This window comes from Tachypleus tridentatus, chromosome 11, assembly GCF_004210375.1.
Source record: "Tachypleus tridentatus isolate NWPU-2018 chromosome 11, ASM421037v1, whole genome shotgun sequence".
NCBI classification, from domain to species: Eukaryota; Metazoa; Arthropoda; class Merostomata; order Xiphosura; family Limulidae; genus Tachypleus; species Tachypleus tridentatus.
Genome location: NC_134835.1, coordinates 84,466,625 through 84,491,902, shown reverse-complemented (window position 1 = coordinate 84,491,902; position 25,278 = coordinate 84,466,625). Strand labels below are relative to the sequence as shown.

General features: G+C 33.0%; 1 protein-coding gene across 5 annotated transcripts in view; it reads right to left on the bottom strand.

Annotated features, from left to right (window-relative positions):
- Positions 1-24,110, bottom strand: part of LOC143232647 (LHFPL tetraspan subfamily member 2 protein-like) — a 69,680-nt gene extending 45,570 nt beyond the window's left edge. For all 5 annotated transcript variants that reach the window (XM_076468304.1, XM_076468307.1, XM_076468303.1 and 2 more), the window contains exon 1: positions 23,688-24,110. Coding sequence is in view for 1 of the 5 variants with exons in the window: in XM_076468306.1 (XP_076324421.1) it covers positions 23,688-23,706 (19 nt within the window). In the remaining 4 variants the exon portion in view is untranslated. The remainder of the gene's footprint in view (positions 1-23,687) is intronic.
- Positions 24,111-25,278: the final 1,168 nt, after the last annotated feature.

Genomic DNA, 25,278 nt, shown 5'->3' with positions numbered 1-25,278 from the left:
TCTCTGAAAATTTACTTTTTGTGCAAAAGTAAGTTATAGTGCATAACTACATAGTTGCTGCATTCTACCCACCCCATAAAATATCCGATTATCTTAAGAATTTTTTTTTTCAACTCTGATACGGTCATCACCATTAACGATTTTTATAGGTTTTTACTTCCTAACTTAGATATTTCTGAGAAAACTACCACTGTCAAGACTTAACTAAATTAAGAACGTAATCAACATTTAAAAAAGAAAATTTTTGCAAGGTTCGAAATGACGGCCTGTACCTTGTTTTTGGTACAACTGCTTTACTTAAACAGGTAACCTGGACTGGACTAGATTAGAACAGCAAGTGATATTAATTTTCGAAATTCTGCAGCGACGGTACTTTAAATTACTTATTACGTCATACACTTCCTTTTAATTTCATGTTTATTTTAAAGGTTTTACGGATGTTCTGATCAAACCGCGTTGCGCTTATTTTTAGTGACATTTTGTCAATCTAAAATTTGAATACAGTCTATCAGTAACTAGCACTGTAGCCCACAAGCACGCTCGTAGAATACAGGAATTTAAGTAAAGGTGGTATCTCTCTAAAATATATTACACGAAAAATTACTTACAATGGAAACAAAATTCTGTACCGTTTTGGAAACATGAAAAGATCAGTGCAGTATATAATAAATTGATAAGGAAACTTAAGTCTAACTTTGTTTACTAGAAATTTAAATATGCCTTTATTCACATAGGACAGAAACTTCGCACAGAAATCAACAGTAACTAGCCAAAGAAAAACACCTTAAGTGCTTTTCACCTCATATTTTTAAAGAAAAACAAGTACTTCCTAGTTGACTTCCTTGTCTTGTTCCCGTGCGATAAATTATAGTTAAAAGCAGATTAATTAGTTGACGATTAAATAACGATTTATTACCATAGTTTTATTATTATCATTGCATTTCTTCGAACATTCTCTTGAAAACCAAGTGTTTTGAGGCTTACTTCCACCAATTTTTTCTTAAGTAACTCAGTTTTGCGTTTTGTTACTGGTAATTGTTGTCTAGAATATGGTTCATGGTTTTCGTAACAGTTTTATAATTTTGTTTTGAAAGACACCTAATAATGTTTCTCTAGGTCTTGCAATTTTTTTAACCAGTATTGTTATAGATAAATGAACAAATGTGTTAGATCATTTAATAGTTTAACATTGCAGGAGAAACAAATGCCTCTCGCTGTATTTTCATACTTCAGATGTCTGTTCCTTTTGAATTTCGCGCAAAGCTACACGAGCGTTATCTGCGCTACCGTCCCTAACTGAGCAATGTAAGACTAGAGGGAAGGCACTAGTCATTACCATCCACCGCCAACTCTTGGGCTACTCTTTTACCAACGAACAGTGGAAATTACCGTCACAATATAACGCGCCCACAGCTGAAAGGGAAAACATGTTTGGTGTGATGGGGATTCTAACCCGCGACCCTCAGATTACGAGTCAATCGCCCTAACCACCTGCCCATGCCGCACCGTCCTTCAGATCTCATTTTCAGACAGACTTTCCTATTGTCTGTATCCTCGTTGCTGGACTTCATGATTTCATGTGCATGAACAAATGAACCTAAAACAATCAGGTGACAGAGTTACATTTCCTTCTTTTTAACACCCGAAGTTAACGACGAGTTGACACACGCCTATTTTACATCTCTAACAGCACAAACGTTGTGCTCTCACAAACAGGTAAATACAATAAATACTTTTAACTCTAAGAAAAATATAATTAATTAATTTGATTTTTTTCTAAATTACTCTATTCGAATTTATACAAATAACCACGTTCTTCAAATCAATTAACGATAATGCATTCTTAATTAATGTAACATACCTCAAATGCTATGATAAACATTTGAAATACTCAACCTTAAAAAGAAACAAATAAAATTCATTAAAACTTTCTTAACAATTAATGTAACATACCTGTTACCACGTATCAAATGCTGTGGATAAACATTTGAAATGCTTAACTAAAAAAAACAAACAAATAAAATTAATTAAAAGGCTCTTAACTTTTGTAATGCGTGATTCACACTAATTAGGTAATTTGCAAGTAACGCTACCTAGTTACAATGTAAAGAACTTTAGCTTATTTGGTATGTTGTTTATAAAACATCTGCATGGTAAGTGTTATTTAATGTGAACTAGTGAAGAGAAAACAGATTTCTTGGTGTTATCGACCTTGAATAATCAAGCCGATGTAAATACACTATCAATTTCAGTTTCAAAAGTTGAGGTCAACAGTGATAATATAGATTACATGTTACTCAATTTATTCAAAGTTGTTTTCGTACCCTAGCTAACGAAATGCTAGAAGAAAGGAACACATTTCATTTAAATGTTACTTCAGTATAGGAAATATAAAACTTATAATAAGTTACGAGCCATTGCATTTATGGATGCCTCTCTGCCCTCTGGCGGTGGACTACTATAAAATATGTTTTCAATCTAAGTAACATATATACATAAAACAAAACAAATATTGCAAACAACAAATAATACGGCACGAGTATACTTAATTCATACGTCTTTTGTCGTTATTCTATAGTGGCATCTCAATAAACTTACTGGTTGCGTACTTTTATAAATTCTAAGTATATTACTGTCATTATGCATGCTCTGGGTCAGAGGCTATCTTGTGTAAATATATATAATAGAAGCTAACTTTTTCAGAAATGTATCGAGCTTTGAAATTGCAGAATAAAATATGAACATCCTGAGTTTCTCTCATAGTCAAGTAAATTGCGATTTTTTTTAATGTAACTGTTAAAGATCAGTAACTCACACTGATCATGGTTATAAACTTTATTTTACAATGAAAATGCTCCAAGGCAATTTTTCAAACGAGAACTTATGAATGAAGTATAGTGGAGATAGAAGTTTTTAAGACACAAGATTATAAAAGAAATCCTTGGTTGCGACGCCTGAAGCATCTATACGTCGAAGAGAAGAAGTTCTATCAAGTTATACGCAAAAGAGTAGTAACTTTTGAAGAAAAAGATCTTGCTTTAAAATAATGAAATACATAAAGCTTCCTATTTGTTTCATGATTTACACGAGTAACAGCTATAACATATGGCTCAATTTCAAAATTACTATAGATATCTGTACGGATAAGAAGCTAAAACAAAACAAAACAACTACGCTCTCAGGCCTCTAGAATTAAGGGATAAAGACAGTATGCCACGATGCTGACGATACCGTACAGTAATCACTGCAGTTTGTTTGGTCTACCGAAAAAGTTTACTCTGGGCTACATGTGCTCTAACCTCTATAGGAATTCGAACCACGAATTTTGGCGTTGTAAATTAGTAAGTATGCCACTGATCCATTAGGGGGCCATTATCACAGAGTCAAAAAATTCTTAAATGCAAAAACCGGACTACATAAACTATCGTACGAGAACTGAATGAAGCGAAACTTTTTTTTTCTTTTTTTTTATAAATAAAAGTTCAAATTATAGTACGGTTATTTCAGCAGTCACAGTTTTTGTTTTATTGGAATAGGGTTAATTTCTTCCAGAGTTCCAACAATGTCAAGACAGAAGAAAACTGTCGTCGTTGTTTATGATAGAATTAAGACTTCTAAACAATACACTATATCTCCCTTTAATCGTAAGCCGACTTTCTCTCACAAGGACACATTTTATCTGTTCGCTAAGTAATGAGACAGAAGCATCACTCCATGACCCATACTAGTTTCTTCTGAACCTAAAATTTTCTTATTACAAATTAGTTTTGTCTTTTTCTCTGTCAGTACTGTGTATGTAGTAGTTAGATAACGTTTGAAATTACTTATGTAAGGACACCATTTCTCTTGTCTTGTCTGAAGTATATTTAATATGCAAAAGAATGGGTAATAGGTATGAACTCTTAAAAATAATTCACACAGTTCTTAATATTAAAGTAACTTATATTGTTATAAAAGTAAAACAAAACAAAAATGGTTACTGAACAATAAAAACGTTTCAATATTTTTATTTAATTTTGAAAGGACAATAATTAAGAAATCTAGCTTGCTAGTTTGCCAATTCTTCTTAATAAATGAGCGAATTAATACACGAAAATAAGTAATGGTACCGAGTGTTAAAATTAATATAGCGCCATAAAGACCTTTACCCTGATTCTGAAATGTTGTGCTACAAGTACGTTTGATACAATTTACACCATATTACTTCAGTTCACACCGTAACAGCTGATGTCAGGTAATTTGATAATATAAATAGTCTATCAACCACAACTTTGACAGTCGTATCCCAACCAGCCTGAAGTGCCATGATATTACCAGATATAGTATGGTTGACATTTGTTCAATCAATTTCCATTCAGAATTTCTTATTAATAATTTCTAATACACCGAGTTATCACTTCTTTCAGTTTCTTTTCAGTATCTTTATATATAGTATTCCTGACGGTGTCGATCCGTTAATATGGAAATCTATTATTCTAAAATCCGACATTTCCCGTGTCATAATATAAAAATATGATCTTTCTTGTGATTAAAATAAGAAAGCTTACAGAATTACCAATTTCATCACGATTGGACTCTCAGGCTTAACTGAATTATCTCACTTTCGTGAGGATCTTTATCTCACATGACATCTTGTTTGACACATTTTAAACTATTACAGACGCTACAAGGTATCATTACAGCGTGATAGGCATTTTTAGTTTTTACATTATTACATATTTCACTATTAAAAATTATTATTTGTTATATTCTATTGACAGCATAGTATACTGTATACGAAAGTGAAATACTGTGTAATAAAGTCCTGTGTAACTTAGATTTCTCCTTTACTTCGACAAGAAAAGTAAAGTGCAAGTATATTGATCCTTCATGGCCGCGTCTACGTATAGTCTATCTGTATAGTTCCGAATGGAGCAGTACACAGACCCCACAAATCGAAATATAACAAATTTATCATATGAATTCTATAACAGTACCCGATGTAAATAACACAGCTTTGACTTACTTACAAATGAGAAGATTGTAGAAAAACGCTTTATGCTAAATTCAAATGAATACTTACAACTCCGTTCAGACACCAGCAGTGAGGTCATTAGCCATTCGTAATGTGTATATCGTAAACATGAATATTATTATATCACATGCTTCACGTTTCACGTGAAAGTACTCTAGACTCAGAACAGTAACCTCGCCTTTTATACTAGTTAAGTATATATTCTAATCAAACACACCGCTACGGTTTACAATAATCACACAGCATTAATACATTAAACACAAGAGTAATGAATATAGTCGTTTGATTGCTTACATCAGCTTCTTATTTGAGTTCATATATTTGTGTTAAAAAATCGTTCCCTTTAAAACTCTGTCAAAGAGAAACTACAGCAACTGTTAGTAGATCAATGGTCTATTAAACAATTCAAAATAATTTTAGAACAACACCGCGCATAACAAACAGACCATACTTTTAAGCTTATACACTAATGGGAAGACAGCTATATATTAACACACACCATCAATTCTTGGGCTACTTTTATCCGACAGAATGGTGTGCCTTCACTGTGTTACGTATTGTAAATTACCGGTATTCCGGACAGATCTCCGATTTATTATGTTACATACGTTACATATAAATATTAATATGTACTAAATCTATGTTATTTACCAATAAGACTGATACACAATTATTTTTTCATCACAAATATATTTTAAATATACAGACATAAAAACAATACAATTCATAATAACGCTTATTACAAATGATGGTTTATTTACAGTCATAAGTTTTATATCCGGTCTAGAACTGAATATTTTATCCAGGTCTACAACGAGCAAATTAATTCTGAATTGATATTTTCACACCTTGCTTAAGCTAGCTAGGCTTGATTTGGCCTCACACCGTTTACAAGTTAACTTCTTACCGATGAATATATTTAATGTCCTCGTAGAAACACTAAAATCCAAATTTTTAGGTTTACAGCCAAGGCACGCTAATCAACAAAGCAGCTTGGTTTCTTTAATAATTAAATGTTTAAACTTTTGAGTTTCGAAGTAGATTACGACTTGATAAGAGTCAATTTTGTGACTAACAGAAAATTTTAAACTCCATTATATTCATAGTTGGGTGCTTTGCGTTTCATTAGTTTGGGCTTTTCTTTTTCTATAAGTTTTCAGTAAGACTCCTAGTGATAAATGAATTCGTCAAATTTTTACAAGGCATAAAATCATTGCATTGCATAAAGAGAACTTTTGCTGAAGAGAAATATCAGGAAAGGCTGAATACGTCATTCTATAGAGTTGAGAACCATTTGAAAACATGAAATATCGTTGATTGCGGAGCTTTCCAGATACGAGCAGCCATTAAACTTTATTCACGTTATTGGGTGTAATATATTTTACAAACCGAATACTTTATTCTCAAATATTACTTTATACGAATGAAAGAGCTATACTGTCGACGTGTTAATGACAACAGTGTGTGTGTGTGTGTGTGTGCCAGCCTGTGATATATATATATATATATATATATATATAGATCTAGAGTTAGTTATTTTGTTTAATCTTATAAAAGACGAAATGTGTGTTTACACTCCCACTCGCCGCCCTATATAAAACTTTTTTTCATAATTAGGCATTTAGACTTAAATCCGTCCCCGCCTGTTATTGGGCCAATCTCAACCAAGCTCTAAGAACAACGGGGAATATCCTAATGTTCTAAGAGGTTCAAAATTGAACTCAACTCTATTTCCGTTTTGTAAAATTTGTTAGTTAATTGCTTTCAACCTACTGAATCAGTCTCAAACAATCTTGGCAGGTTGACGATTTGACAGTGTTGAATATTCTAAAGGGATTCGAAGTGTGCAAATTGCTGGATTGTTTCTCTTGGTCAATCAGACGTGGAATTTCAATGGTGGGATTACCTCAAAATCTTTATTTGTTAGTATACGAAAAGCAAACTGCAAATGTTTATGAAGGAATTTTGAGATAACGTTTATGTTCAAGTCATTACCTTGAAATATATGATTACTGTTAAACTTGCATTGTTTTTAAAAAAAATTAAGCTTCAATATTCCCCCGTCATTTGACAAGTATTTCAGCTTGTATGTTCCAAAATTTAGATAACTGTGGAACCATTAAGTAACATTTTGTACACATTGATCTATTTTCTTAATCTTAGAAACAACTGTATGCCATATAATAGAAGCCTCAAAAATTGATACACATATATACACAAGTTTCTCACAATCTGCCATATGATCGATAGTGAATAAATTTATTTTAATTTTTAAACACACATATTACTTTAATAATTTGCGAGTTGTAAGTTAGGCTAATAAATAGTCGAACTAGTTCCACCGTAATCATAAGCTAAGTACTAAACTTATTCTTGAAATTCCTGAGGCAATGTTGTTAAACTTCAGAGAAACTTAACTGATCACCTTAAAACAATATTTTTGTATGGCGGGAAACAAAGAGGAAGAAATTAAACGCATACACAGATGGATCTTACCAAGTACAACCACTAACTTTCAATTTCAAATTAAAATTTGCTGCAGTCCAACAATTCAGTCCTTTGACTGTACGAAAATTTAATATCCTGTAAAAAAACGTAAATTAGACACCTAGAAGATGACTTAAAGCAGATGTTTTCGAACGTTTTAGGCTGACATATTACATCACTTTTTTTAACTTTTGTAAAATTACAAACTTAGGCCCAATTAAAAAAATATGTAGAAAAACCTTGTAACAACAATTATATTTTAAAACTTGCCCATTAATGCGAAGGATGAAATTATTTTTTTCTGGCACTATCAAAGAATATGAAGTACCATTTTTGTCAGTTGCAAGAGAAGAAAATACTAGCGAGTCCATGAAAGTTGAGGGCAAATTTATACAAGTGAGAAGAGCAGTATGCATGTACACGTGGAAAGCTCAGATAGGGCTTATTACAAATTATGTTACTTTTATGTTAATTATACCGTGTACCACCGACATTAGCTCTACGTACCACAGTTTGAAAATTCCTGACTTAAAGCAATATTAAATATTAATATGAAAGCAAAATTTTTATTTTTTTCTTATCGAGTATACACACATACACACACACTATTCAAACGCTTGGGAAATAACATGATTTTTAGTATATCTCCTCCAAAGTCATATATATATATATATATATATATATATAGAAAGAGCTTGCGCAACTGGGTAACTGTTTTGGATTGGTCCAGAGCTGACACCACCATCTCCCTCACACACACACTCACACACACACACACACATATATATATGCACTGCCATTTTAGGACCATTTCGAATGAATAAGCTTTCTCGACAGCAGACGACACGGTATGTAAACACAGCACTTTCCATAAAGACACTTAAAATCCAATTCACAGAAAATAGTGGAATTTGTCGGAAAATTATTTTAAAATGCCTTACTGTGCAGCATGGAATTGTAGCAATCGAACATAAAATGGTGTTCGGCTGTTTGGCTTTCCGATGGAACTTGAAAGAAAAATTTGTGGAGCGAAAGTTATAAGAGGAGGTTGGAGATTAAAGGCAAACAGAACAAAACTATCTGAGGTAACGTAGATCGAGTAACAGAGAAGGGAGATAAATTTCTTTTGTTTTAGATAACTTTTTATAAAATATCTTTGAAATGTGGGATAAAACGTATCCGTATCGCGAAAAAACCCAGGCGGGGACGTTTCATTATCACAGAACATGAATCTGAAGCTGACAAAATTCACTTAGCTTATTGTTATGCTTTGCCTTTGTTAACTTCAGGTTACGATGCTATATCTTGCTAACGTTCAAGACTGGTCTGACCTCGTCGGGACCAAACTGAGGTCCTACAAATTACACAGAGTATATCAAGTTCTCGTTAATATACCGAATTGTTAACATACATTTAGAAAATTTAGACCCTACACGAGCCAATCAAATGCCCAACCTAATGTTATTAAGCCCAATGTTAGGTTATACCATTTGAACTGAGAAGTGCAAAAATGAAAATCATCGAAACTTCCAATGACACTTAATTAAGCATACTCAACAAAACATCAAACTTATTTGTCGAAGAAAAATGAAGCACTACTACTCAATAATTAGGATACCAACAAATATAAAATATTCATCTCTTTTCTTGTAAAACCAGTACTTATATATAGATTTCGTAACAGGCTCCAGATCGAGGTTTCATGGCTTTCAATTTCACTACTGGCGTCACAAATTACCATTTGGTGAAACTCTTCTGGCCGCCGCGTGAAGTAAATGACCTCCATTTCTGTTACTTTGTTTTAATTATTTTTCACCAAACTTAATCACTTAGAATACATATAAGTGTAGAAGATTAAACATTGTTGATAGTATTTTGTTTCAAGTGTGAACTTGAATATATGTTATGTCATTTTTATTAATCTATTATGTTAATATTGTAGTTACGGTTTATATCGTTGGGAGGATTATTTTAGATTATTCGGTAAAAGTGATTCAAAGTTTGTTTGTTTGTTTGTTTTGAATTTCGCGCAAATCAACACGAGGGCTATCTGCGCTAGCAGTTCCCTGATTTAGCAGTATAAGACAAGAGGGAAGGCGGCTAGTCATCACCACCCAACAACAACTCTGGGGCTACTCTTTTACCAACGGATAGTGGGATTGACCGTCACATAATAACGCCCCCATGGCGAGTATATTTGGTGTGACGGGGATTCGAACAACCTGACCATGCCGGGCCTTCCAAGTAAAATTGACTTCGAGAATATTTAATGATGTGAGAACTTGAAATATGGAAATTGTGACATCAAACTGTTTGTTTATTTCAGAACAACAAATTGTAGGTTCTACACTAAATATTTCTCAACATTTCTAGCTCAATTTGACTTCATATTCTAGCTTTATAGCATAAATTAAATTAAATAATAATAAGCAAAATCAAATTTCTTTTTGAAAAATATTTTTCTAATTGTTACGCAAACGGTGAATTCAAACAGTTTGTAATCGAGTCGAAAAACTTGTTCTCAATATTAATTCCCTTTAAAATTACCCACTGGAAAACATTTACATCTCTTGCATATTCGTTGCATTTTATGTATTCACACAATTCACTATTTGTTTGTCACACGTGTGGAGCGACGTGTACGTAGTAAGTACTTCTTTAGCTCCCTTAGAAAGACATTTCCAAAGTATGTTGCAGTCTTAAACCGTAATAAGTACGAATCAGTGTCCAGAAAATATACATACAATTACAAAAAAATCAGAATAATAGAACACAAACGAAAGTATATCATTCAACTTCACTGGAATAAAAGTGCGCTTACTTCATGCTTTTTCATGAAGGGTGAGAAAATTGTCACTACAAAAAGAAATATTGTATTATACAATATATTTTAAATAGCACATATTTATATCCTACAATTTCAGTAACATTTCACGAGTATAAATAATTTTCGCATGAAACATAGCTGTTACATTGGTATTTACAACAATCTTAAAGATTAAGGTTGCAAAGAATAATTTATTTTAATAAAATGTTTGAATCTCAGTATATTCTAGTCAAAGCTATCACATCTATTGTTTGATTTTATTAAGCACTCTCTCTCTCTCTCGCGCACACACACACACACATATATATATATATATCGTGTGCCTGCGTGTACATGGATTTTCAAAAATATTCTAAAATAGCTGTTCGTTCATTAAAAAACATTTCCAAATGTCCGCCACAAATTGTCAAAAATATGATGAATGATTATATTTCACATTATCAAACAGTGTCTTGAACAATAATAAAAATATCCATTGTTCATCCAAATAACAATATGGCATGCTGTAATGGAGAGTTGAATAACTATGAGAATTTTGTTTCGTAAACATGCACAATGTTGTGGTACTATGAAGTACCAGAGTCGTAACTTTCATTACTTCTTTGAAATCATTTTTCTAAACAAAAAAACTTTTTTCTTGAAAGTCGTTAATACTAAACAGAACCATTAACAAGATACAGAAATAGACAACTTAGATCAATTTAAGTTTTTTCTTGAGATACTGTTTTCCTGGTAATCGTGATTAAAAATTTAGAACCACAGATATAGTTCTTAAAATTATAGTACTCTAGTTGTTAAGACACTCCACTTTATGTGATGCTTTCACGCAAAAAGATATTATGCAAGTGACGGTGATTCGAGCCCATACCTCTCAGAGTAGGTAGGAGTCGACTTCCATAACTACTCGGTTATTACCAGGCCTGGTTTAAAATTCAATACACTTTAGAAAATGTAAAGTGTTTTACTTCCTGATTGGAAAGTTTTACAACATACACGGTTTCACGATAACAAAACGATAAGTTTAATTCACAAATATAACTAAAAGCCCTTAGTTATGTATCTCTACAACATCAATATTTCGTTGAAACAAAATTTATGGCGTTGATCAAACCTGGTTGATTAACAGACTGAATAACTTAGTAAATGATAGATAATACTGTAACTATCTGAATAACAATTTCAGCTGGCAAACTCATTAACTAGTGTATTACATTGCAATACCTGTTTACCCCAAGTTCAAGTTTCAAGAATATCCGAGAGATAACACCAACTATACACACTAAGGAAGTTTCTTGGCGTCATACATCCATTTCTATTTTATGCCAAAGTTTACAATACCAAACACTGCACAAATGTCAAAACTTGAAAATTAAAAACATAGTTAACAACAATAACTTGAAGCAAAATCATATTTCTAACAAACTCTTAAGCATAAGGCAGGCTGTATATTTTTATATTTACATTTTTTTTCAGAATATGACTATTTCAAAATCCTTGTCATCTAATTAGTGACGTGTATGAATGGATTAATGATATTCTCACTATCCCTATCTAGTGAAACCACAGCCAATAAAAGATAAAATACAAGATATTCATCGGGTATCATGATCATAAACAAAAGTTTCAGCTTGATGCCTTACAAAAAAAATGAACTAGAGGCCTAATTTATTATTTCAAACGAAATAATTTAAAATCAGTACGATAGTTTTAACATCAACAAATATCTAATTGATAATTTAAAATCTTATAATTTGTACATTTTGAAAAAAGATGCTACAAGTGCGACCATTTTATTATGTCTGTTAAGCTTTATAATTAATTACACACGTAAACAAAATTTTAATTTTGACATGATCATAAATATATCCCTTATTTATAAATTAGCAGAAATGATGAGAAAAATCACGTGAAAATTAATGCATTAGTTCCATATCTCATTTACCGACATATATTCTCAGGTACATTAAAACTAAAAAATTTAAAATGTGTGAAAATACTTTGCTATCAGTAATATAGAAAGTATTTTTGTAAAAAAAATAACAAAAACACTTACGTAGTTACAAATGTATGTTTCGACACTTCTTCAGGTATTTCTAATGGTATATTAGGGTTTTGAATATTTTACCATGAATAATTAGCACAGCATGACATCATGTACCACAGTAACGAGCACAGGAGGGGATAGAATGACTGGGTGGTCTCAAACCCCTGTCTTCCTGCCAATATTCCCCAAACTGCCCTTTTTTCTATATCATAAAAACTGTCACCAGGTAAGAAAAGATATGCCTTATCCCATACTTTGCTGGCAGTGAGTTATAAAGGGAAATATACATACATACATACACACACACACACACACACACACATATATATTTCACAGTTAACATGAAGGACACACAGGAACTCGTACATCTTTACACTTAAAAAGTCGTTATGACAGACTATATATGTAAAACACGGCTCGTTTGGGTTGAGAAAATTTTTTACATAGAGGAATTCTATATCCGAGACCCTAACCCATCTATAGACATTCCCAGCAACCAATTAGCAACCCTCATAGAATTTATCAAGATAAAGACAAACTTCATGTTCAACAACCAAAACTATATACAAACAAATGGCCTAAGCATGGGCAACCCAGTATCACCAGTTCTAGCCAATATTTTTATGACAAGTTGAAACACAAGCAATTAACACAGCATTACATCCACCACTATACTGGTACAGATATGTAGATGACACGGTTGCGGGATTCACATCTACAGAACACATTTAATTTTTTCAATCACATTAACTCTATACATCCCAACATTAACTTCACATGTGAACAGGAAGAAAGCAATGAAATATCATTTCTCAAGCTCAAAATTACAAGAACCGACACACAATTTAAAACAGAAATCCACCGAAAATTCATATCATCCATACTGGACCATACATTCCTTGGGACTCAGCACATGAAACAAAACAAAAACTCAACATACTAAGAAACCAAATAAACACAGCCATAAAACTATGCTCACCAGATAAAATTAACGATGAATTAGACAAAATAAAACAATACTTCAACATCAAAAAAGTTTCCTCCACAAACCGTAGAAAATATTATACGCACACACCTAGACAGAAAGCAAAATCAACCAACAAAAGTAAATATATCTCACGAATAAAAAAATCACGAAACCATATACTGCTGCATATCATATAATCCCGACATCAGCAGAAAAATAACCAACATTTGGCAAAAACTAGCAACAAAATATGATATTCCAGTTAATACCAAATTTATTCAATAACCAGGCACAAAACTGAGGTTTATACTGTGTAAAAACTACACTGACAAACACCACATCAACATTATTTATAAAATACAATGTGATAACTGCCACGACTTCTATATTGGAGAAACAAGTAGAAAAATGGAAACCAGATTCAAAGAACATAAAAAGTCACCTTCACACGTTTTCGAACACTGCAAGTCTAATAAACACAACATAACCATAGAAAACACTCAAACACTAAATAAAGAAACAAACATAAACAAACGCAAAATTAAAGAAGCCTTACTTATACAACAACTTAAACCCAAAATAAGCCAATACAAAAGAACACCTTTATACCTATATTAAATAATATAATAAATAATAATAATAAAATAAATAATATAAAATTATATATTCAAACATCTAAGCACGCCCTCTACATTCCGACACTCAGTACACAACCCGTTTCAAACATGTGGTCAGCTTCCGGTCAGTTACCTCTTTCTTTCTTTGCGAGCTTCACGATGACCCAAGAAGTTCGAAACGTTGTTCGCTCCTCTACGTAAAAAAAATTTTCTCAACCCAAACGAGCCGTTTTTGCATATATATTTTTCTCTACAAGTGGGTTTTCTCGACATCACTGATTATGACAGACTACCGAGTGTTAGTACAAAACAATTATGTCTCAGCAGAAAAACAGTTTTTATTGTTCTTGTTCCAAACACATGTCTATCTTCCGTAATCCTTTCATTTCTCAGCGGATTGACTTGAAACTTGATAGGTTCAAACATTGATCTAATCCAGACATATTTCGCCTACTTTTGATTTGGTCTTTTTTTAAACGGTTTTATGGAGTCAAAATTAAAAACTCAAAATGGTATTTTTGTGGCTCCTGTGCTGTCATACTTACGGCAATCAAGATGAAAATCGGCATAAATCTAATTTTTCTGCACCCAACACATTAATATACAAAAAATTTGGATTTGCCAGTTTTGATTCTTTTTAAGATTAGTCAGAGTTCACAGAAGAATCTCAGGATTTGGGGCCAATTTACTCGGCTGTATTTTAACCAATTTATATGAAATTTGGTAGAAAAATACTTTTATACAGGTCCCAAACATTGACAAACAAGAATAGTATACTTGCTCATTTTAGTAATCATTTTAGTAATTTTTTTAGATAATTACGTAACCGTATTTTGGCAAGTTCACATGGGATTTGATACAAAAAATTTTTTGGACTCTACAAAAATAGTGAGTTGACAACTTCGGAAATGTTCGTCTTTTGTTCAATTTTTCAGCAAGGAAAGTGCAATTTAAGGGATATCGTGAATTATTCAAGTGTATGTCAACTAGCTTACGTGAAAGATGATACAAAAATACCTTCTTGCAGACATTTTTCGACTTTGTGTTTAACATTTTCCTGGTATCAAGACTGATCATGTTGGGATTGTTTGGCGGAGATGGGTAGCGTTCGTCCTCAAATGTTTGCCTCTGATTAATTCACTCTTTAATTTTAGAGTATAAATATATTTATAAGAGCAACTGAATAGGACCACGAAGATCTATCTGCTTCTTATGGATTTTTACCTTGTATGTACCAATAGCAATCCACAGTCCTCACCATCTCCTCTAACACTATTTCTAAATCTAAACATCTATTACAGCAAATCTAATAAACTATTTTTATTCCTTACAATAGTTAGAGTTCAGAATATCGAAACGTGTTATATTTTCACTAACTTCTGATTAAGTAGATCAAAAATAAATTTCACCTACTAATCAAAATAGCTAAGTTAATAATTTCCTTCTTATTCATAATGGTTAGGATGCATTGATTGGTTATTAGGTACTTCAAACTGTTAGCTGCATTTTCAGCCGACATTCTAATAACATTTCAGGGTTAAGCCAGTTAAGGACATATAGGTCCTAAATTGATTTTCAAAGTTACATTAGATAATTGTACAAAACAGTTTTCGCAATTAAAAATAAATACCTTCTCGGTCATTTATTTGTTATCAAACATAAAACAGCACAATGGACAATCTGTGTTGCGACCATCACGGGTATCGAAGCCTAGGTTTTATAACCGTTCAGACCGCTGGAATCAGTGAAAATACGGAATAGCAGTTAAAAATAATAAAAGTAAATATATTATGCAACTTAACAAACGTTGTTAATTAACACTAACTTTAATCTAATTTGCCTTGTTTAAAAATACACATAAAACTAGTTGCCTGCTATACAATTTGAAGACGGATCGGGTATTCTTTGCATGTTAACACTTCTTATTTTAAAAGTCACTTTCAAAAGGGGCCAGGTGGTTAGGGCGCTCGACTCCCAATCTGAGGATCGTGAGTTCGAATCCCCATCAACCAAATATGCTTGCCCTTTCAGCCTTAGAACGCTATAACGTGCTGTTCAATCCTACTATTTGTTCATAATATAGTAGCACAAGAGTTGTGCGGTCTTACACTGCTAAATTAGTGACGGCTAGATTAGATAGCCTTTGTGTAGCTTTGCGCAGAATTTAAAAAATAAACCAACAGACACTTTCGAAACTTAATAAAAACTATTTTTAATCTATGTCAGCATATTTAGCGTCACGTTTAGTAGTTGATGACTCAAATTTTCATCCAAGTTTAATTTTTTCAGTTGTAAAAGAAAATATTAAAACAATTCTCTTCGTATACCCCCAAATCTCTCTCTCTCTCTCTCTAATATATATATATGTCTGTAGCAAATTTAAATAAAATTATAGACAATTCGAAAATACAACTCCATACTGAACTTGCTAACACTTCTATTTATCGAGATATAAATAACTTGTTTTCTCAACTCACGACAGAAGCCCTGCCCTTAAATTTCAAGGCTTCTTTCAAAACAACTAATAATAAGAGTTTATTTTAAATTATAAGTTCCTTCGTCTCTTTTTTAAAGCAAAGCCACGTCAATCGTGGAAATCGATCCATGGTTTTGGTGTTAGAAGGCCGTAAACTTAACCCTGTCTCAGAGAACTATATTATAAGCTTTCAATGGTCCTTACATTAAATCAGCGGAAAACGTACGTTAACAAGTTTTGATTTTGTTTGAACTACGTACAAAACTGCTTAAGGGATATCTGCGCTGATACTCACCAATTTAGCAGTGATAGAGTAGAGAAAAAGCAGCTTCTCAACATCACCTACCGCCAATTCTTGAGTCGCTTTTCTTACTATCAAATAGTAGGATTGGCTATCACATTATAACATCTACTAATATGTTCGATGATGGGGATTCGAACCCGCACCCCGAAGAGCCCTAACAACACGTCCATGGTAGGCCCACCTTGACGTCTTTATATTTGAAGTTGTCACTCATAACCTTCAACAAAATTGTATAGTGTAATTATATTTTGGTTATAAAAATTAATTATTGTTGTTTTAAATCATTATGTTATAGTGATTTATGTATTATTCATGTTTTAAAAAGTGTATATTTGAATGTTAAATTAATTGTTCTGTTGATAAAGGTTTTGAGGGAAAAAACGACAAAAAAGCTTTCGTCTTAGATAGCTACGAGTGCACGCGACCAAAGAAGCATGCAAGCTTACGTAATGTGCTCAATGTGTTAGGTGTTGCTTGTCAAATGTAAGAAAAACTCGACGTCTTACAAGTAAGGCACATAAAACTACAAGACTAAAAATAAATTGTACGTGAACAAAGTAAACAAACGTTATTATTAAATAACGTAAAATCCTATTCCGAAAGCATTATTATTATTATTGACATAAGAAAAAGTCCCTTTTATTTCATAATTTTTTTAACTTACAGTTTAGCAATGAAAATCATATTGTATTCAGATCAGTCAGAGTGAGTCAGGCCGATTCAGTAGATTCATAAAATCCTTAACATAAATACTTTGATTAAATATTATTATTTTTATGTACAGAATACTTATACTGTTCACTTTAAACCCATAAAGTTTCGTGAAGGTACATTCTAGTAAATTAGTAATTATGGTATACGTTCAGCTTCATAGAAACATGGGCTGGTTCATTGCACCAACTGTCCAGATAGGGTTGATGCTTTATCATTGCCCCCCGCTAGTACAGCGGTATGTCTACGAATTTACAACGCTAAAATCAGGGGTTCGATTCCCCTCGGTGGGCTCAGCAAATAGCCCAATGTGGCTTTGCTATAAGAAAACACACACAAACACACACGCTTTATCATAGTTATAACGTTACATATGTAAAGTGTAGTAGTTTATGCACAAAATTAAGGTTATAAAGTATTATATGTACAGTAAAACATCTTCAACATTATTTTTATATATGGATCCATTAAAAGTACTCCTAATCTAGTCTAACCATGACGGAAATTAGCGAAACAAAATACGTGTGAGGTATCACATCGTCTTTACAGACATCTCTTCCAGAAAAATTATTCAGCACCAGCTATCATTCGCAAAGTCCATTCAGGAACAAAACACTTTACATATTAAGTGTTTTAAAATAGGTTTTTCATGGCTACACTATTTTCTCACGCAAACACATTCTACTTTATTGAAAGAAAAGAGTTATTGTTTTTTTATTCATTACAAGCATTTCATTCGTTCTTGACGTGAACGAATTATTTTAGGAAGAATACAGTTCATCATCAAGAATAACCAAAGATATAGCAATACTTCATCAATAGTAATCATACAGTAATACCTGCTCCAGTTTTTTGTTTTAAAGTTTTACATCTAGCTCTGTGTTAATATCAAACTTATGATCACTAGCAGTAAGATGGTTCTCCAAGCAGTAAGGAAAAGAGTGCATCAGTGAGATTACTCCCAAGTTGCCTATTTCAAACTAGGGTTTATGCGTCGATCCGCTAGAATATAAATAAGAAAACGAAAAAAGCAACGTAAATGAGTAACGTTTATGGCTACGCGTCAACGATCACATTTGTCTAGCCTAAGAAAGTTCATTATTTTCAACGTACTGCGTGAAAAGAAAAATATCATTCACGCTCCCCCTACAATATCAATATCAGCTAAAAGAAACCATTACCTTTCAATAAAACGATGTAATATCTTGTTGTAAATAAAATTTCTATCCCTTTTTGTCTTCATTCTGTTAATGCCATTACATAAATACTTTCGATCTTTTCATGTTAACAGATTTCATTTTAATCTCCTGATGAAATCAACAATTTTCCAACATAACGGAATACTTCATTGGATTGTATAGAAATTATTTGTACCATTTCGTTGTCTTTGAGGTTACTTAAATCAGATAAATACTTTAGTTCACAAACCAATGTATAAACTGATTTGCAGCGGCATCAATTCCTTCAAAAACTAGATCATAAGTTAGATAAACAGATCCTAATGAGAAATCAAAATATAGTTTATCTTTCTGATAGAGGAAAATTTTACTAAAAATGATCCAACAAAACAAGAACTGGCTATTTAACTTGAAGACCGGAAGTACGAAAAATAACTTTAAAGTCTTTTTTTTCGGTTTTCTCAGACACTATGTCACTGAAATCAGTACTTACCTGTATTTGTCAGTTTAAAAATATCAAGAATTTTGAAACTTGGTCTGTAGTGTCATACTTGTTCACATTTATTTTACAGACTCAAAACAAATAACCGGCCGTGATTTGAACACCACGGCCAACGAGATCTAAACAGAAAAGTTAAAACCTAAAAAAATGTTGACAAATAACACATCCTTTGTACCTTTTGGAACTAAACTTTTCTTAGAGAGAGAGAGAGAGACATCGAACGGTATTTGAAACCACATCTATCTCACCAGACAAGTTCTCCAATTTACTATGTCAACGTAAAAAAAAAAAAAAAAATGCAACTTTCAATCTCCACATTATTGCTTCTAAGAGATAAATCCGGAAAAACGCATGCATGTAAGACTACGTGTAACAGTGATTTTTCAAGAACAAAACATTTGTAGCTCTATATAAGAAAACTTAAGTTGATTTATTTCCAAATACAGATTTCTAGGTGAAAATATACTTTTCACACTAGCCATTTAATATTATTTGCCAGTTCACTTTACAACCAGAAAAAATTAAACAAAAATGGTAAAGTATCAGCAAGGAAGAAAAAAACCAGAAAAATAAAAACTTCTTTTAATCTATTTTTACTTGAATTAATGATAATATAATTGGAAAAACAACGTATACAAGTTGCATGTGAGGTCGTTACTTTAAAATTTACAAACATATTTAATAACGTGAATTAAGTCTTAACTCACTTTCCTACTTATTATTTAAATAGGTCGACAAAATTCAAAATTCAGTTAAAGCAATGTGGTAATTAATCATTTCAATATAAATAACATTTATACATGAAGCAACATACTGTTTTCCAGTTTCCTAAAAACTTTCAGGTTCTAATGCCTCAATATTGCACCTCGAGCCGATGGTGAAATCATTATCCATACAGTATAAAATACGAGTCTAAACTCCAATGGCTAAGCGTTTTAAACAAATTTACACAATACACGCATCCTTGAAAAGACAAGTCTTTACCAGACTCAAGGAATTTCGGATGTGTTGGAAAATATCTAATCCCAGTATTTCTAGAATGAAAGAATTATAGTAGTAAGGTTTCCATTATAGATTTATAATTCACTTTCAAATACAGTCATATGAAAAAGTTAGGACACCTGTGTATTTTTGTAACATTTTTGGATATATAGATATTTAATCTCAATTTCAACAATACTATGAGATTATAGGAATATAACTAAACAATTAAAACTGAAGAAAATACTTTTCAAAATCTTCTGTAAATGTAATTCTACAAAAATGCATATTCTAACTGAGGAAAAAGTTAGGACACCCCACATTTATTCCCACTTAAAATGGCTCAACTCACACACAGGTGTATCACACCAGGTGCATATGATTAGAAGATCGTTACTCAGCATTTTGAATAAGGCTTGCCCTATTTAAACCTCAAACATTTAGTTTGGTGTGTTCCTGACTGTTGAAGTGAGAGTGAGCACCATAGTGAGAGCAAAAGAACTGTGAGGCCTTCAGAAAGAAAATTGTAGCAGCTTATGAGTCTATTAAGGGATTTAAAAAGATCCCAAAAAATTTGAAATAAGCCATTCCACTGTCTGGAAAATAGTCAACAAGTGGAGAGCTTTTAAAACAACTGCCAACATGCTCAGGTCTGGTCGTCCAAGCAAGTTCACCCCAAGAGTAGACCGCAAGATGCTAAAAGAGGTCTCCAAACACCCTAACATGGCTACTGTTGATGTGAAAGTGCATGCCTCTACAATCAGAAAGAGACTGCACAAGTTTAACTTGCATGGGAGGTGTGCAAGGAGGAAACCTTTGCTCTCTAAGAGAAACATCAATGACAGACTGAAGTTTGCCAGAGAGAATATAGACAAAGACCAGGACTTCTGGAATACTGTTCTTTGGACTGATGAGTCAAGTATTGTATTATTTGGACACCAGAACAGAGGACATGTTTGGCGTAAAACAAATGCAGCATTCCAGGAAAAGAACCTCATACCAACTGTGAAGCATGGAGGTGGAAGTGTCATGGTTTGGGGCTGCTTTGCTGCAGCAGGACCTGGACAGCTCACAATAACAGAATCCACCATGCATTCTACTGTGTATGAGAGGGTGCTTGAGGAACATGCGAGTCCATCTGTAAGAAAATTAAAGCTGAAGCGGAACTGGACCCTGCAACACGACAATGACCCAAAACATACCAGTAAATCCACTAAGGACTGGCTGAAAACTAAGAAATGGACACCAGGTGACTTGACTGCGGGGTGACTTGAAACGGGCTGTACATGCAAGAAACCCCTCAAACATCTCACAGCTGAAAGAATTCTGCATTTAGGACTGGGGCAAACTTTCTTCGGACCAATGTCAGAGACCGGTAGATGGCTACAAGAAACGTCTCACTGCAGTTATTTCAGCCAAAGAAGGTGACACTAGCTAGTAGGGGGTAGGGTGTCGTAACTTTTTCCTCAGTTAGAATATGCATTTTTGTAGAATTACATTTACAGAGGATCTTTTCTTCAGTTTTAATTGTTTAGTTATATTCCTATGATATCTCAGTGTTGTTGAAATTGAGATTAAATATCTATATATCCAAAAATGTTACACAAATACACAGGCTTTCATAGGGTGTCCTAACTTTTTCACATGACTGTACAGGTAAAAAATATATATTGCGTTAGCCTACACATCTACCATTTAAGTTTTAAACAAAACTGAATTAAGTTCAAAAAGAAAATTTTTCGTATACGCTTTAGTAAAACTTATGTTTATATTGCTAGTTTTGAGGTTTAAAACAAGCAACTTAGGCTTTAAAAACTTACAACTGATATCAGACGAAATACACATAAAATCACCTTTAAATGTCTATTTTTCTAAACTATTTACCTGCGTGGAACCAGATGTTGTGTGTTCTTGTTCTGTTTCTCGCGACCTGCAGTTACTATAGAAGTGAGATCTCCCACAGCTGGAATTTATATGAATTGCAACAAACAACACCGCCTCACGAATTAAAAAAAAAAAATGCCCGAGAGATAAAGTTTGGTATGTTACAATAATGTCGGGGATATTAACAAAAATAAACATGATTTATCTATAGATAATAGTTAGACAATTAATTAGACGAGTTTCTGTGTTGTGTTTGTTTTCTTAACATCATTACATAATTGGTAACATGCATTTTTTCAACTTAAATTGTACGTACACTATACATTTTGTGGAAGAAGCAATTTAAAAAGCAATTTGAAAATTGATGTATTTTACACTCACGCTGGTTGTGTACTAATTGAATGCAGCAAACGTCCTTGAACGTTTAAATGTGGAACATGGAAATGGCGTCCGTACGTAAGGGCGACATCTTGAACTTAATCCAAAATAAGGTTAAAAACTCAAACCCAAAGACGATTTACTGTTTATTTATTCATTATTATAACTAGCTGTGGGTACTTGATACGTTAGCAAAAACTGTTTATAAAAAGCAATACTTCTATTTCTTCTTTCATGGCCAGGTGTGTTAAGGCGTTTGAATCATAATCCGAGGGTCGCGGGTTCGAATCCCAGTCGCACCAAACATGCTCGCCCTTTCAGCCGTAGGAGCGTTATAATGTTACGGTCAATCCCACTATTTGTTGGTAAAAGAGTAACTCAAGAGTTGGCGGTGGGTGGTGATGATTAGCTGCCTTACCTCTAGTCTTACACTGCTAAATTTGGGACGGCTAGCGCAGATAGCCCTCGTGTAGCTTTGAGCGAAATTCAAAAATAAACAAACTTCTTTCTTTTACTATTAAATCCCTAATGCCCTCATAAGATGAGAATTGCACATACTACTGAGTGGAAGTTAATCACAGATTCACTTAATTTGTGTCTTTAAATTCAAAGCCAAAGGTCAGTGAAAAATTGAAAATGGGCCCTATTTCAGAGTATTCTTATCATCTTAAAAGAAATTAGCCCATGTACACTGCCGGATGTTTCCAGTTATCATACCAAAAATTACGAGCCAGTCATATATGGGTGATAGATTATCTTTATAAGTTGTAGTAAAATTGTATTCAAAATAACGCTATCAAAACTTTTAACCGAACTTCAAGTAAAACATAAAACTTAACACAGAAAAAGCAAACAGGATAAAATAAATTTGCACCAACCATGGCATAAAATAAGCTCCTATCTTACACGCCTATAAATGGGTAAATGTTAAACATAATAACAAATATATAAATATCACTACCGTGCGTGCAATATTTGAAAGTTGCGTACACGATTCACTTATGTATAGCGCCAGCCAAACAATATACAAAATTATAACTCGTTATAATTGTAAATTAATTGATCAATATAATTTAATTCAAACCTAAATATAGTAACGACAACGTTATGTATGAACTGTTTAACATTCACTACATTCATAATCGATCAAATTAAACTTATGCCTTATTAGCTAGTATTAATAATACATCATATTTTTGGCCATTAGAAATAATCACAACTACTGAATTTCCTAGTCTAATTAATATAGTTAAAACATTTTCTACTGTATACAAACGCTTAGAATAAAAAAAATATATAAACTGAAAAGAAACACACCCAGATCGCGGTTCATCATCTCTCACATCTTCGAATTCCATTTTACTTACAGCATCGTTGGGTGTAAAGAAAGAGCAACGTAACAGCTCAACCAGATACTGTTCTTAACAGCCAGCTCAACCAGATACTGTTCTTTCTATTAAAGTGACAGAGACAAGCGCTGTGTTCAAAAATCTTTACCAAACAGTCAAAACTGGACCCCGTTTTCTCTTCACACCAAACTCAGAATTAAAATATTAATCTAAACTATATTATAACATATCATTTTTCACTTTTCTTTGTTACGAAAAAAAGTGAAAATCTGCACGTTACTTAACACTCAATAACAAAATCTCCCGTCTTAAACCAGTACAACTCCTCGAAAAATCTTATAACAGTGTTCTCACACGACTTAAAGAAACTGTCAGTCCATACCACGCGCTCTAAAACTCCGTAGCTGTGGAGCCAACATAAGGCCGATCCATTACTGATGAGGGGAGATCGTCCAGCGAGAACAAGTTGTGTTTTGTTTTAAATGTGCTAAGAAAAATACACAGGATTTGTGTGAATGACCACCTAACATGTATTAAATTTCATAGAGTTAAGGATATTATAACGAATTATCACGAAAATTTTCAATAAAATTATGGAATTAGGCATGTAAAAATAAGGTAATATTGAGGGATAATAAATTAGTTCATTTGTTTTTGTACAATATACATACCATTGCAGTTTTTATAAAACAATTGTATTTACAGGCGAAGATTTCCAAAGTTAATATCTTCAGTAACCTTAGAGATCTAACTAATATTACTTCACTTTTGTTTCGTTTAATTAGATTCTTGTAAACGCTATTCCGTTTCAATAACCTTACACTTCCAAGAATAAGGGGTGTAACCACCATTCACTCGGTGGGCTCAGCAGACAGCCTGATGTGGCTTTGCTGTAAGAAAACACACACACACAGCTTATTGTAACTCTCAGGAATACACCCCCTTTTCAACCGTTTAAGGGCTCGACATGGCCAGATGGTTAAGGCACTCGACTCGTATCCAAGGATTGTGGATTCGAATCCCCGTCACACCAAATACGCTCGCCATTTTAGCCGTGAAGGCGTTATAATTTGACGGTCAATCTCACTATTCGTTGGTAAAAGAGTAACCCAAGAGTTGGCGGTGTGTGGTGATGACTAGCTGCCTTCCCTCTAGTCTTACACTGTTAAATTAGGGACGGCTAGCGCAGATAGCCCTCGAGTAGCTTTGCGCGAAATTCAGAAAAAAACAACCGAACCATTCACTCATTCGTTGGGAAAAAAAATTAGTAAAAAGATTATATATCATCCAATGTATCGTATTCGTTACAGCAGCAACATTTAAATTTGTTTCTATATATGTCTCAAATAACAGAATAAATAAGGGATCTACAAAAAATCATCAAAGATCCATTATACTGAAGTTGGCCCTACAACATTACCGACTGCTATATTATTCCGCATGCAGAGTCTAGATTTAAATACACACACGTACAGGATTGTGTGTTCTTAAAATAAATGACACGATTTTTAGTTGATGCCAAGAATGTCGGCACGTAAAATAACTTCATTTTTTTTACA